General features: G+C 42.9%; 1 protein-coding gene across 2 annotated transcripts in view; it reads left to right on the top strand.

The window, feature by feature from the left end:
* KCNAB1 (potassium voltage-gated channel subfamily A regulatory beta subunit 1) overlaps window positions 1–15145 on the top strand; it is a 429637-nt gene that overhangs the window by 307302 nt on the left and 107190 nt on the right. For both annotated transcript variants that reach the window (XM_065942986.1, XM_065942988.1), the window contains exon 2: window positions 3044–3087. In XM_065942986.1, the coding sequence (XP_065799058.1) occupies window positions 3044–3087 (44 nt within the window). The remainder of the gene's footprint in view (window positions 1–3043; window positions 3088–15145) is intronic.

Below are 15145 nucleotides of genomic sequence, written 5' to 3'. Positions count from 1 at the left end.
TCAAATGTGTCAAGTATTTGGGCTTCTATTGCCCAGCAGAGCTTACATGGATCAAAGTGGCTAAACAGTCACCCCACCTCCGCTTAGTATTGTGCAGACAGGAACGTGGGCTGGGTGGAGATATGCCATTTGGAATCACGGAAATTGTGTTGGAAATCCACATGAACTGGAGGAAGTTATTTCCTCCTATCTTCTCCATCTGCTAAGTGAGTGGCAAGAGTGCTCTACTGGTTAGGAGCCTCACGATGAGAGTTATCACTGCAAAAAGTAAGGGCAATGGACTTAGAGACCAGGTATAGCTTATGCACAGAAAATACCTCTCACTTCAAAAAGCAGCTAACTGAATTTGGTAATCATTCCACTTATTCTTGTTGTTGTTTAGTTGTTAAGTTGTGTCTGACTCTTTTGTGACCCCATGAACTGTAGCCTGTCAGACTCCTCTGACCATGGGATTTCCCAGGCAAGAATACTGGAGTGGGTTGCCATTTCCTTCTCCATGGATCTTTCCAACCTAGGGATCAGACCTGCGTCTCCTGCATTGGTAGGCAGATTTCTTTTACCACTGAGCCAACAGGGAATCCCAATGGTTCCACTTAGAAAGAAAAAAAAATAATATGTGAAAAAGTTAAATAAAGTTAAAACACCAAGGCTCCATGTGAGACCTATCACCTCTCTATCAAGGTTTGTCTGTGATTGAACTTTTCTGATAGTGCAAAATCTTCTAAGGCTTTCATTCCAGAAAAGCTGGCCTGGGTGTTCAAACAGCAGTGGCAATAACATGGGCTAGGTTGAGTACTTTCTACTTTGCAGTTTGTATCAGCTGGCAGCTCCCAAGTTTCTCAAGCTTGGCCCTCCAAACCCATATCAGAGTGCTCACTGTCTGCCTAGATCCCTGCATAAGGGACCTGAGAGCAGGTCTCCCCACCTCGGGTGCTGAGATGCTGCCCAGGGTCAGAATCTTGCCCCTATTTGAGTCTGTTAGAAAAATTTCTTCCTCTGCTTCATTTTCTGCACCAAGTTCCTGTTCCCTATTGTGCCCAAAGTCACGGAAAGATATTAAAATTACATGAGATTCCTTGCCTAGATCTTTCCCCCATGACACCCACATAGTTATGCAACTGCAAACCTGAGGTAGCTCCTCCACATCCTCCCAAGAACCTCCATGGGAGGACACCCCTCACTGCACTGTGATTACACGGTTGCTCTTCTGTATCTTCATGATCTTGCCCATTGCTTTGAACATGGTAATCTGTAGATAAACCAGTAATTCATCAATGTCAAATATCTCTACCTGGAAGAGTGTTATTCACTTATATATTTCTTTGATTTTTTTTTTTATTCTGGTGTAGGTCTTTTTTTATACTCCCCACCATATAGCTTTCACTCTAGATTCCTACCCTTTAAAATCAGTAGACTTTTAGACTACAAAGCAAAGCTTTTGGCTGTACATCCTGTGGTTTTCTGAGAAACTACTAAAAGAACAATTCCTTATGCAAATTAATTTCATGGGAGAGGTCCAAGTATTTTTCTCCTACTTAGCAGTTCAAAATATTTTTCACACACACCTTTATGCAATAGTTTCCTGCCAGGTGGACACATCCAATTCATATGAAAAATTTAACACTATGTCTCTGACAGCATAAGAAGAGTCAGAAGGCACCAAAAATAATTATGCTTTTGCATTTGTTTACTGTGAACACATTAGCATACATTATCATGTTCCAGTCCCACAACAGCGATGCTGGATGAATGGCATAGACATTACTACCCCATTTTACTATGAAGAAATTGAAGTCCAAGGAAGGAAGTGATATCTCCAAGGTCACCTAGCTGGTTGCAGCAAAGTCACAAAAATCTGGATCTTTCAACTCTTTGCAGTGTAATGTCCTTTGGACCATGCTAGGAAAGGAACTGTGTTGTTTGGGTGGAATTTTATAGACAGTAGCAAGCAGGGGAAAGAAATAGATGCAAAAATAAGAGCACTGATTACTAGCTCTAAAGAAACCAAACTGTGGGATAATCAAGAGAGAATCTGGAAGAACTGAACTGTAGAAAACTTTTTAGAAAAGTTGGTTCTATTTTGTTTGGGTAGAAGCAGGTAGAAAAGCTGTATTCTCATAAAAGCATCTGATCAGAAAGTAAGGAATACACTTTTATACCATGTTTCAATAATGTCAGCTTCATCTCTTCACATTGGATCTTTACAAAAATCTTTGAGACATCCTTTCTCTGAGAATTCAATTTCTTCTCTGATGGCATTTAGGCAGATGACAGGAAGATGGGTTGGGTCTGGGTTTCCACAAACACCTTACAGTTAAGATTAGAGCACCTAGTTCTTTTTCTACTTAGAGAATGAAAATATATTTCCTCTCCCTGGATCAACTTTTAAGGATGCAAAGCAAAAGTGTTGAGGAAAGGAAGAATCATTTAAGGACTGTCTGACCTTTTTGTAGGAATTTTGTGTAGTTTTTTAATAAAAGTAATCTAATTTAGTTTAAATAGCCTAAAGACTTATTTTGTATTTGTTCTTTTAATATTCCCTATCCATCTGTAGTAATACTCTGTTTTAAAGGTCAGTTCATCTGTTACTCAGCCAACAAATGTTTATTAAGGGTCCACTATGGGCCAGAATCGATTGATGAATGAAGAATGACTGGTGGGTAAATAATCTACAGATCTTGCCCTCCAGAAGAGAGATATTACATTTGTAAGAAAACTGATAAAGAAGACCAACAGGGCTGAAAAGCTGTGTTTTGGGGGACCCTTTGTTGTTGTGCTGAGCCTAAGGACATTTTGGACTTTCTAGCACCCAGATAGGGATGAAAGAGCCTCTTCCCCAAACCACAGGCCTGCATCTGGAGCTCTGCCCCTACCACGGTGCTAGTCAAGAAGAATGTCATCAAATGTTTATATACCTGAAACTAGCACAACACTGTTAATCAACTATATTTCAGTTAAAAAATTTTTAAGTGAGATTTAATACTCACAGTTAAAATTCTACCTGAGGAAATGATGACCATGTGTTGCTTTATTTTTATTTTAGGAATCTTGGAAAATCAGGACTCAGAGTTTCTTGCTTGGGTCTTGGTAAGTACTCAGGGTAACATGTAGGGGTGAGCTGGGAGGTGGGAGATTGGAGGGAATACCAGGGAATGATTGGGGTGTAGGTCAGGACCCAGTCTTCCTGACCAATGTTGCCTCACTTCTTCTGAGCGCAAAACCCTTCTCTTTCCTTCCCCACACAGCCCTCTGCCACTCAGGCCCAAGGAGCCACTGTGATCATGATGTCTTCTGGGGGCCTGTTAAGCAAAAAGAAATCTGATATTAAAGCACATCTTAGAGGAAGAGACTTCTCTGTTATTAATCCCTTTCTAGCAAGGGTACAAAACCTCATGGCATGTGGGTGTGTGCGCAATGCACCTGAGACATCATATGAATTATTTTCTATCCTTATCTCCCCTTTCCCTAATTTTCTCATGTTTTTCTATTTTAATGTATTTATATACTCCAGTATTCTTGCCTGGAGAATTCCATGGACTGAGTAGCTGGTGGGCTACAGTCCATGGGGTCACAAAGAGTCAGACGCAACTGAGTGACTAACACACACACACACACACACACACACTTTTATAATGTACTTTAAGTGCTTTAGGCACAATATAAATATTTAAAGACAGCTAAGAAGAAACGGCAATTTTATTGACATCCCCCAGATAAGGGAAACGGCCACTTTGCTGTTGAGCCAATTCGACATCATCAGAACTGTTTCTGTAACCTAAGAGAGTCTAGATCAGGATGGTAGCTGAGGACGTAGTGAGAGGTGGTCAGATTATAGCTATGTTCTGAAGGTTGAGCCTGGCAGATCTTCTGTCGGATTCTATTTGGGTTGCAAGAGAAAAGAGAAGAGTCAAAGATGATGCTAAGGTTTTTTGCCTGAGCAACAGAAAAGATGGAATTGCCAGTAAATGAGATGTGGAAGAATGAAGAGAGAGTTAGGAGGGGAGAGAGCTGATTGGTTTGGGACATATGAAGTTTGAGATACCTATTAGACATCCAAGAAAAGACATATATGTATATAGGCAAAAGGATATATGAATCTTGAGTCTAGAAGTGAGATCTGAGCTGGATGTAGGATGACGTAGGAGTCATCAACATGTATATATTGTATAAGCCATGAAACTGGATAAGAACATTAAGGGAGTGAGTATAAATAGTACAGAAAGCAGAAGAACATGGTCTGTGACCTGGGAAGTCCATTAAGAAGTTGAGAAAATGAGGAAGAACCAACAAAGAACATTGAAAACAAGCAGTGGGTTTTTGTTTTTTGTTGTTGTTTTTTGTTTTTCAAAAAAACAGATGAGGAAAACCAGGAGAATAGGGAATCCTAGAATCCAACATTTCAAGGGGGATAGTGTCAAACTCTGTCAATGCTGCTCATGAGTCAAGTAAGATGAGGGTCAAGAATTGATCATTCAGTTTAGCTGCATGCAAATCACTAGTGACTTTGAAAAGATCGATTCTGAAGCAGTGAGGGGTTCACTGACACATGATTGGAATATGTTCAAAAGAACATATAAAGAGAAGGACCGGCAGCTGCTCTTTTGATGATTATTTCTATAAAGAGAAGCAGAGAAATGGAATGGAAGCTGGACTGGCAGTTGTGGTCAGAGAGGGTGCCGTAACACATGGAAGAAACAACAGCACACTCACATGCTGATGGAGAAATTCTTTTGAGAAGGGAAAACAATGGTTAAGACAAGTAGAGAAAAAAATACCTGGAATGAATTCTGGAAGACCCAAGAGGAGAGTAACATGAAAGAAGGCATAATACACGGGTTTTGAGGCTGGTAGGTGGGTTAATAGGGTGACAGAAGCAGTATCTTGTAGAAGTTGTTTTCTACTGCTTCTGTATGCTCAGTGAAATCAGAAGCAAGGTCATATCAGCTATTAGGGAGAATGAAAGAGTGGTGTTGAAAGTTTGAGGAGAGAGACAATTTCTAGGAGAGTAGAAGAGTGAATGGGCCAAAGGAATGCATCAGAGTGGATAGACAGCATTAAGGATCTTCTTGAGATTTGTGCTAATAAACTTGAAGAGACCATCTCCATGGTTGGGTGTTTTTCTTCCAGTTGTGTTCAGCCATGCAAGTCCAGGTGGGATTTTTCAAGGGCATAAGATACAAAAGAGAGGCAATAATGTTGAGGGTTTATGCAAAGGGGTGATCGTAAGGGTGGACTTTGGGGTTGAAGCTGAGCAGGCAGGAAAATGAGGACTAAAGCCAGGATAAGGAGGAGGCAGAAGGACATTGAAAAGTGGGAAGGATCAGTGAACTGTACATGCAGAGGACCAAGGGACTGTTGGAGTAAGATCAGTAGAGACAGTAGAATAGAAGAATAGAAAGTGGTGGTTGGAAAGAGAGATTCTTGAAATTGAGGTTATGGGGAGTCCTGCTCTTGGTAAAGTCTAAAGCATGTCCCTTGGGAGAGAGTGACTGAGGTTGTGCTGAATGCAAGATAAGTAGACCAGAAGAGGTCAAGAAGCTGAAAGATAAAGGTGTAGGGGAGGATTGATTACCTTTGGGGTCACTGAAATCACTAAAATGTACGGCAAAACTAATATGGGAGAGAGTGACAATGAACCAGAGCTAAACTCTTCCTATGAGAGGGACTGACTAGCGATGAGAAAGTGACTGTAACATGGGGGACTGATGATGTGAGTTTCAAAACGGGTTTAGTTTGGTTCAGTTCAATAGCTCAGCATGTCCCATTCTTTGTGATCTCATGAACTGCAGCACACCAGGCTTCCCTGTCCATCACCAACTCCCAGAGTCTATTCAAATTCATGTCCATTGCATTGGTGATGCCATCCAACCATCTCATCCTCTGTCGTCCCCTTGTCCTCCTGCCTTCATTCTTTCCCAGCATCAGGGTCTTTTCCAATGAGTTGGTTGTTCACATCAGGTGACCAAAGTATTGGAGTTTCAGCTTCAGCATCAGTTCTTCCAATGAACATTCAGGACTAATTTTCTTTAAGATGGACTGGTTGGATCTCCTTGCAGTCTAAGGGACTCTGTAGAGTCTTCTCCAACATCGCAGTTCAAAAGCATCAATTTTTCGGCTCTCAGCTTTCTTTATAGTCCAACTCTCACATCCATACATGACTACTGGAAAAACCATAGCTTTAACTAGACAGACCTTTGTTGGTAAAGTGATGCCTCTGCTTTTTTTTAATATGCTATCTAGGTTGGTCATAGCTTCAAGGAGATCACCATTATCTTCATTCAGTTCAGTTCAGTCACTCAGTCATGTCCGACTCTTTGTGACCCCATGGACTGCAGCATGCCAGGCCTCCCTATTCATCACCATCCCCTGGAAGTCTACTCAAACTCATGTCCATTGAGTCAGTGATGCCATCCAACAATCTCATCCTCTGTCATCCCCTTGTCCTCCTGCCCTCAATCTTTCCCAGCATCAGGATCTTTTCCAATGAGTCAGTTCTTTGCATCAGGTGGCCAAAGTATTGGAAGTTTCAGCTTCAGCATCAGTGCTTCCAATGACTATTCAGGACTGACCTCCTTTAGGATGGACTGGTTGGATCTCCTTGCAGTCCAAGGGACTCTCAAGAGTCTTTCCAACACCACAATTCAAAAGCATCAATTCTTCGGTGCTTAGCTTTCTTTATATTCCAACTCTCACATCCATACATGACTACTGGAAAAACCATAGCTTTGACTAGATGGACCTTCATTGACAAAGTAATGTCACTGCTTTTTAATATGCTGTCTAGGTTGGTCATACCTTTTTTTCCAAGGAGATTATCTTCATTATCTCCACCATAGTTTGACCTCAGGTCAAGCAACAGAAGGGGAACACAGCCTTGTCCATCAACAGAAAATTGGATTAAAGATTTATTGAACATGGCCCCACCCATCAGAACAAGACCCAGTTTCCCCCTCAGTCAGTCTCTCCCATCAGGAAGCTTCCATAAGCCTCTTATCCTTCTCCATCAGAGGGCAGACAGAATGAAAACCACAATCACAGGAAACTAACCAAACTGATCACGTGGACCACAGCCTTGTCTAGCTCAATGAAACTATGAGCCATGCCGTGTAGGGCCGCCCAAGATGGATGGGTCATGGTGGAGAGTTCTGACAAAACGTGGTCCACTGGAGAAGGGAATAGCAAACCACTTCAATATTCTTGCCTTGAGAACCCCATGAACAGTATGAAAAAGGCAAAGCAGGCTGGGAGGAGGAATTGGGAGGAAGGTTTCTTGAACTTTGTGAATGTGGAGACCAGATGAAGCGATGATAGTGAATGAATAAAATATAGTGGCAACTGATTCTGCCCCCTTTCACAGTATAGCAAAAATATTGAAGGCTAATGCTGCCTGAGTTTTTCTGATTCTCCTTAATAATATGGTTTGGGAAGTGAAGGTGGTCTTTGTTCACCATAATAGTAAGGCAATTTGACTTTAGTTCAATTTATGGCTCTTATTTTGTTACTGTTTACTTGTATTGGAAAGACCCTGTAGATTCATTACCAGGGATGTTCTAACCTTAGTGTTTTTGAGAGTGCTTAACAGACATGACTTGCAACTAAACAGCAACAACTGCAACAAACGATAAACAGCCGTTCACTACTTATGACTGAAAGAAGTTAAGGAATATGGCAATTGAAGAAAATATGGATTAAGAAATGTAGTGAACAATCCAAACTTAGAGAATGAATTTATTATTGCCGGGGGCAGGGAGGATGGGGGAGAAGGGATAGTTGGAGGGTTTGGGATGGACATGCACATCCTACTATGTGTTCCAGTACAGCACGTGGAACTCTGCTCCACGTGACGTGGCAGCCTGCGTGAGAGGGGCATTAGGGGGTATTGGATCCATGTGTGTGTATACCTGAGTCCCTTCGCTGCTCACCTGAAATGATCAAAGCATTGTTAATCAGCTATACCCCAACACAAAATAAAAAGTTTCTAAAAAAAGAAATATAGTGAACAATCTTAGACAATTGTCTCATAGAATCAGTATCTATAGTGGAAAATATTTCATCAAAAGTACCTAGAAAACTCAACCAGAAGCCCTGAAGACTGTAAAAAATTCAGGTGCCTATGAAGTGCCCCATATAAGTGAGTTTCCAGGGGGCAGACTAGTTTTTTAAAACTGTGCATGAGTTGCAGGGATTTTGGTGAATTTTGAAACAGACCTGATTCAGGAGCAAGTGCTGATTTGAGCTTTAGGGTTTTTTTCTAAGAGCTTGAAAACTTGTGATAAGACATGGCATGAAAAAATAAGGTGAAATAAGGAAGTTCATGGGATTGACTGGCTTCATTAAAAACAGGTAACAAAGCTTGAATAAATATTCTTTGAGAACGTTTTTGAGCTACCTACTTCTGTAAAACATAGGAGACAAAAAGAAATTCATAGGAAGAAATAATGCACCACCTTTAGATAATTTTTCAGGCTCTGCATACCTCAGCTGTCAAATCCAGGGTGGAGCCGGATTTACTGTTGTGGACTTGGGATATCAGCTCAGTTATAACATGTGTTCAACTGAGGCTTTGAAAATTAAGTATTAAATATTCCAAGCAATCATAGGACTACAGATGTCTTTTACTGAAGTACTTTGGAGAAGGACAGGCTGGGAATTTCTCATCCTGCCAAGCATACGCAAGAGCATATGCAAATGGAAGCAGAAAGGTGAAATAACTCAAGGATGAACTGAAGATCCAGCTAAAGGAACACAGCTCTGTCAGCAAAAGAGTCGGGGGTGGGAGTCAAGTGGAGACCCAGCCGTGAGCTGCTGTGGCTAGATTGGTTTGTAAATACACTGACCCAAAATCAAGGAAACTGATGGGAAGGTAGAAAAGCCACCAAAGAGTGACTGAGCATCATCTCAGTCTAGTGGGAAGTGGGATTATCTTCTGAGAGAGAAAGAGGAGAATTTACATATTCATTCATTCTTCCACTCCTTCGTTCTCAGCAAACATTCAGGAAACCAGGTATCAGGCTAGCTACAGAGGTCATCAAGATGAAAGCAGCAAGGCTATCAAGATGAAAACCGCTCTCAAATTGCTCATAGTGTAATTGGAGTCAGGCACGCAAAAACAGACAGTGCATTGGACGGATGTTACAATAGAGGGTACAGGATGAACCAAGCATGAAGAAGGTCTCCTGGGGAATCTGGAGCAGCGCCACAAGGGAGGTGCTGTTTGAGCTGAGACTTGAAGGGGGTCATCAAGTAGAGCAAAGTGGGTGAGGATGAAAGACAGAAGGAGCAACGTGAGCAATGGCCTGGAGGGAGACCCACGGAGTGGGAGATACTGGAGGAATACTAGTGACTGTGTAGAACGTTGGGAAGGCAGGGTATTGGGAACCACAAGAGCTGAGCCTGGAAAGAAAGCTAGGCCTGATTAGGAAGGCCATCATTTGCCTCACCAAGGCACTGAGCTCTAGTCCTCCAGGTCTCTGGGGTTCCTCCAGGTCCTGCAGCCCCAAGGTCTCGGGGAACACCTGGGAGATGAGGTACAGACAGGAGACACATTTCCCTACCCGCCTTCCATTGCCACCACTTCAGCAAAGCAGCTCTACTTTTCTAAATGTGAGCATGAATATAAGATTTTAAGGTAAATTTAAATGTAGTACTTTAAATTTAAAAATTTTAATGTAGTGTATCATAAATGACTTTGTTTTTTAGGACAGGAGTAGGTTCACAGCAAAACTGAGCAGAAAGTACAGAAATTTCCCCTTACATCATATACTCACAGCTTCCCCTACTATCAACATCCCACATCAAAGTAGCACATTCATTACAGTCTTACTGCAATGAATGTATTATTATTACATGCCGAATGTATTATTCATACATACCGTGAATGTATTATTACATTGACATACTGTTATCTCCCAAAGACTATACTTATATGTATAACTTTGGTGTTTTACATTCTGTGGGTTTGGACAAATGTCAAAACAGATATTCACCATCATAGTATTATACAGAGTAGTTTACTGCCCTTAAAATCCTCTGCGCTCTGCCTGTTCTTTCTGACCCCTAACCCCTGGCAACCACTGACCCTTTTACTGTTTCCATAGCTTTGCACTTTCCAGTTTCATGTAGTATGCACATCCTAGAGTATGCAGTCTTTTCATATTGGCTTCCTTTACTTAGTAATATGCATTTAAGTTTCTTCCATGTCTTTTTATGGTTTGATAGCTCATTTCTTTTTAGTGCTTCATGTTACATTTTGAAGGAAAAACAGCATCCTTCTTCCAAAAAAAAAAAAAAGAAGTGTGTTAAAGCTCTACTCCAGCTTGTGAAAAGCCATTGAAAAACTTGAATCAGGAGTAGGACATGATAAGATGTATTTGAATTGTTTTCTGGAAACGATGTGAAGGCTAGATTAGAGGGGGACAGAGTTGAGCCTGGGGTCAGATGATGAGGCAGTGGTAATAAAGATGGACAGGAAGAAGGTGATTTTTTTTAAGGAGGAAGGATAAACAGGACTTAGTGACCTTGGGGTTCAGAAAGAGAGGTCTCCATGAACAGAGTTCCGGATTGGACATGTGGGTGGGCAGGCTGAAATCTCAGAAGGAGGAAATGTAGGAGGGAGCAGTAAGAAAAAGGAAGAGGAGAGGCAGAAGCACCGTTGGCTAGAGGAGACCCAAGAGCCTGCCAGCATCAGCTTCAGATATCCAGAGGGCCCAGGGAATGCAGGAGAGAGCTCCAAACAGCAGTAAAGACCCAGGAGCTTCTAACAGGGGTGAACCCATGGTTGTCACTGAAGTCACCTGCAAATACAGAAGACTGAGGTGTTCAGACAGGCTTAGGACACCTGCCTTTTGGAGTCTCAGGCTGTATGCTCCCTGAGAGCAGAGATCTCCTCTGTGGTTTTTTTTTTCTTTCCTACATCCCTGTTAACAGATCATGGTATCTGGCAAGTAGTAGATGCTCAAAAATAGTTATTGAATAGAAGACTGGGTAAGTGGGTCAGTTGCTAAGGAATGACAAAATGCACAGTGGGTAGCAGTGAGGATCCAGAGAAAGTCAGAAATGATGAATTGCTGGGGTCTAGCCAGCCCAGTTCTTTGGCTTTCTCCAGCAGCGTATCAACACAGAAACAAAGAAGGCCAAGTGGAGCGGGGAGGTGGGGAGAGAGCACAGAGAGAGACCCAACACATGTCAGGACCAGGGGATCTACTGTGTACATAGCAAAACGGGTCCAGACTGCACTGGGCTCAGAGCTCTCACTCTTGCAGATAGAAAGGCCGTGTGCCCACACACATTATTGGGAGCAGGAAGTCCTTCTGATTCATGCCACAGGAGGTCATACCCCAGAGTGGGCAGCTGTTCCTACAGCTGCTGGAAAGGGGCAGACTTCATCCTGCCACTCACTCTGAGATACACATGCCTCTATCCACTTAAGAGGCTGGCAAGAGAAAAGGCGTGTGATGGTTAATTTTACTTGTCAACTTGACTGGGTCCCAGGGTACCTGGATTGGTCAAACATTATTCCAGGTGTGTCATGAGGATGACTTTGGATGTGATGAATGTTTGAATTTGTAGACTACATAAAGCAGATTGCCTTCCTAACGTAGATGGGTGACCCTCCTTCAGTTAGTTGAAGGCTTAAATATAACAAAAAGGCCTAGCCCCCTTGAACAAGAGCGGACTCCTCCAGCCTGACTGCTTCAAGCTGGAGCCTCAGATTTTTCTGGCCTTTGAACTCAAAATGAAACGTCTTTTCTTGGGCCCTGTGGCTTTTGGACTAGAATTTACACCATCAACTCTTTGATCCTTAGGCCTTCAGACTTGGACTGAACCTATACATGGGTTATCATGGGTCTTGAACTGCAGATGACAGATCTTGGGACTTCCCAGCCTTCACAACTGGGACTCAGTTCCTTATAAGAAATCAATCTCTCTCTATATATAAGTGTGTGTGTGTGTGATTTCTATATATAAAAATATATTTTCTATATTTTATTATATATTATGTGTGCTAGTGACTTAGTCATGTCCAACTCTTTGTGACGCCCTGTACTATAGTTCGCCAGGATCCTCTGTCCATGGAATTCACCAGGCAAGAATACTGGAGTGGGTAGCCATTCCCTTCTCCAGGGGATCTTCCCAACCCAGGGATCAAACCTGGGAGTCCTGCATTGCAGGCAGATTCTTTACCATCTGAGCCACCAAGGAAACCCATTATAAATTATAATTATATATAAATATTACATATAAAAAGATATATAGCAAAGAATTTTATAGAAATCATAGGATTCTATTGTTCTGGAGAACTCTAACTAATAAAAGCATTTTGCTAGTTTTGTAAAAATATCACACAGGTGCTTGTGGCAAGGCAAATAGTCAGGTATTTCTAGGAAGTGATCAAGGTTGTGGGAAGATGGGAGGAGCACAGATGAGGGGGTTTGTGATCACTTGCTCAGTTTTCAGCTGAGCACATTTGGAACTTCATGCAGGATACCATCATCCCCTAAGGAGTCCTCCTGGGCTGTTCACTGGTCAGGAGGCATTGTATGCATCCCTGCCAGACTGGGCTGGGCCTGGATCTAAACAGTGAAGAAAAGAAGGAACACCCTTGCCTTCAGGGCCCTGATATCTACAAACCTCAAGGCAGTTAATTCCCAGGCACAGCAAACTGACTCCACGATCATCCTGTTCTGTGTTTATTCAGACAGCCCTTTCGCTCTTCATTCTTGAAGGGATAGAGTCATAAGGTAAAATATTTGACATCTTGGAGACACTGTGTCTCTCAGGAGGTGTGTCTTCTCAACTCTGGACAGCAGAATTACCTGTGGTACTTTTTACAATGCAGATAGCCAGTCTCCACCTGGACCTTTTGAGTAAGAGTCTGCCAAGGCACAGGTGTTTTGAAAAGACTGTTCCAACGATTCTGAGGCAGTTGTAGGACTGGAACTCGTTGTCCTTAGCAGAGAGAAGGCGATACTGACATACGTGGGCTGGTGACTGGTGAACCAGGCGGTGGCTACGCTTTCTATCTGCCCGGCTGGCTGCTGCGCTCAGGCCCAGGCCTCGGAGCTGGCGAGGCCTCTGCACCTGAACTGCGGTCGCCAAGAGGAAAACCTGCCCAGTCCAGAGCTGGCCATGGGGTTCTCTGGAGCCTGCGTCCCGGGAAGGCTCCTGGAGTAGGCAGGTCAAGCTCACCTCCCTTCCACTCAACACCTGACACCTGGGCCCACCTGCTTCGTGCCCTGCCCTAACTGAGGGAACCTTCCAGAGCCAAAGGACTGAACATTAAGCCCAAGCCACGCGGGCTTCTTCGTAACGTGCCGCTGTGTGCAGAATGTGCTCCTGGCTCGTCCCCCTCTGCCTTAGGGACGCTTTCAGTGCACTAAGCATTTTGGCACTAGGAAAACATGACTTGAAATGTTTGACATGGCTGATATAATTTTTGTGACACCCTTCATGATTTTCATTCTTGCTGTTAAGGCCGATATAAACTAGCCACTTCTTATATTATTATAATAACACAACAGCAACAACATTAAGTATTTATAAAGTGCCTCCAAGAAACGAGAAGCAAATTTAAAGGGCAATTTCTTCTGTCAGAGAGTTTACCAGTTTTTCTGCATAACACAGAGTGAACTATCTTAAGACCATGACACCCACAGAATTTAAATGGTGCATGAATATTAAACATATAACAAGTGAGTTTTAGGCTTGTCACGTCTCCTGGAATGTCTACCTTGAGTAAATGCCATGGTGCATACACATTAAAAATGAAGAGGCATTTTATATTTTTTAAAAAGGGCTTTAGAATATTTCTTTTGGGTTTTCTACTTTGATAGACAAAATCCTTCTTCAGAATTGCTGACAAGTTGGCTGCCCTCTGAATTACCAGGGGCTGCCATTCATGTGTTATTGCTTCCCTCATAGAGGGTGTCAGGAGCTGAGACACAGCTGGAGTGACAGATGGGCAGCCTGATGCTCCTCAACTGTCAGCGTTAGGTTCCGGGGGAACTGGAGAAGAGAAAGGAGAAGAGTCTACCCAACCCTAAGTTCACACACTTGCACACACATGCGTGTGCACGCACACACACACACACACACACCCTCACCTCCCTCAGTGCAGTTGTAAGAGGATGAGTAGCCCTCATTTGTTAACCTATGATCCGAAAATGAAACAAGTAATTGCAAAGCGATCGGATACTAGGAAAGGCTAAGTTTTCTCCAGACTCAGATATGGGCACTTTGTTGAAACTGATGGCAATTTGTAAACATGGCCTCACAGCTGTGAGAGGGAGAGTTCGTTTTTGCAGTCATCACCCACTTTACAGATGAGAAAGATAGAGCCAGGAAGAGGGGAAATGTCTTGTTCAAGGTCAGTGATAGAGATGACAGAGCCCCCATTTCCTGGCCCTGGCCCCTCCACCAGCTGCCACTCTACCTGCCTCCAGTCTCCACATGCTCATAGTCACTGCCATCTCCACATCTCTCTTCCTTGAAAAGAGAGCAGCTGGGCCAGGCATGTGAGGCCCCTGCCAGCTCTAACAGGTATGATATGAGCAGCAATCAAGTTCACTGTGACTCCAGCGTGGCAGCTGGGGGAAAGTGCCTTTACTCTACTTTAGAACTAGAAATTTTCAGAGCCTAAACAACTCCTTGCGTCACTCTCCAGAGTAGGCAGACAGAGATCCGTCAAAGCTCCACAGACAGAATGGGGGTCAGAATCTGTGGTCCCTGACCAGGTGATCAAAAGACTTCAAAGTGAGCTGGCAGCTGAGTGCAAACATTTTGTTTTTGTGTGAATGCCCTGAATGACTTTTCCTCCCATACATGCAGCCCTAGAGACTTCATGAAGTCCTGCTGTAGCTCCTGTCTTCAAGAAACATAGTTTTGTACATGCCCATCTATTCATATTATTCACCCAGTGTTTTCCCCGTACAATCTACATTTATAAGAAGTACATTTGTAAGATTATTTTCCTATACTTTAAAAAAAGTTTAATTGGAGGATAATTCAGTTCAGTTCAGTTCAGTCACTCAGTTGTATCTGACTCTTTGTGACCCCATGAACCACAGCGCGCCAGGCCTCCCTGTCCATCACCAACTCCCGGAGTTTACCCAAACCCATGTCCATCAAGTCGCTGATGCCATCCAAC

This window comes from Muntiacus reevesi, chromosome 8 (genome assembly GCF_963930625.1).
Source record: "Muntiacus reevesi chromosome 8, mMunRee1.1, whole genome shotgun sequence".
Classification (NCBI taxonomy): Eukaryota; Metazoa; Chordata; class Mammalia; order Artiodactyla; family Cervidae; genus Muntiacus; species Muntiacus reevesi.
The sequence above is the reverse complement of the archived record's forward strand: the minus strand, read 5'-3'. Positions and strand labels throughout refer to the sequence as shown.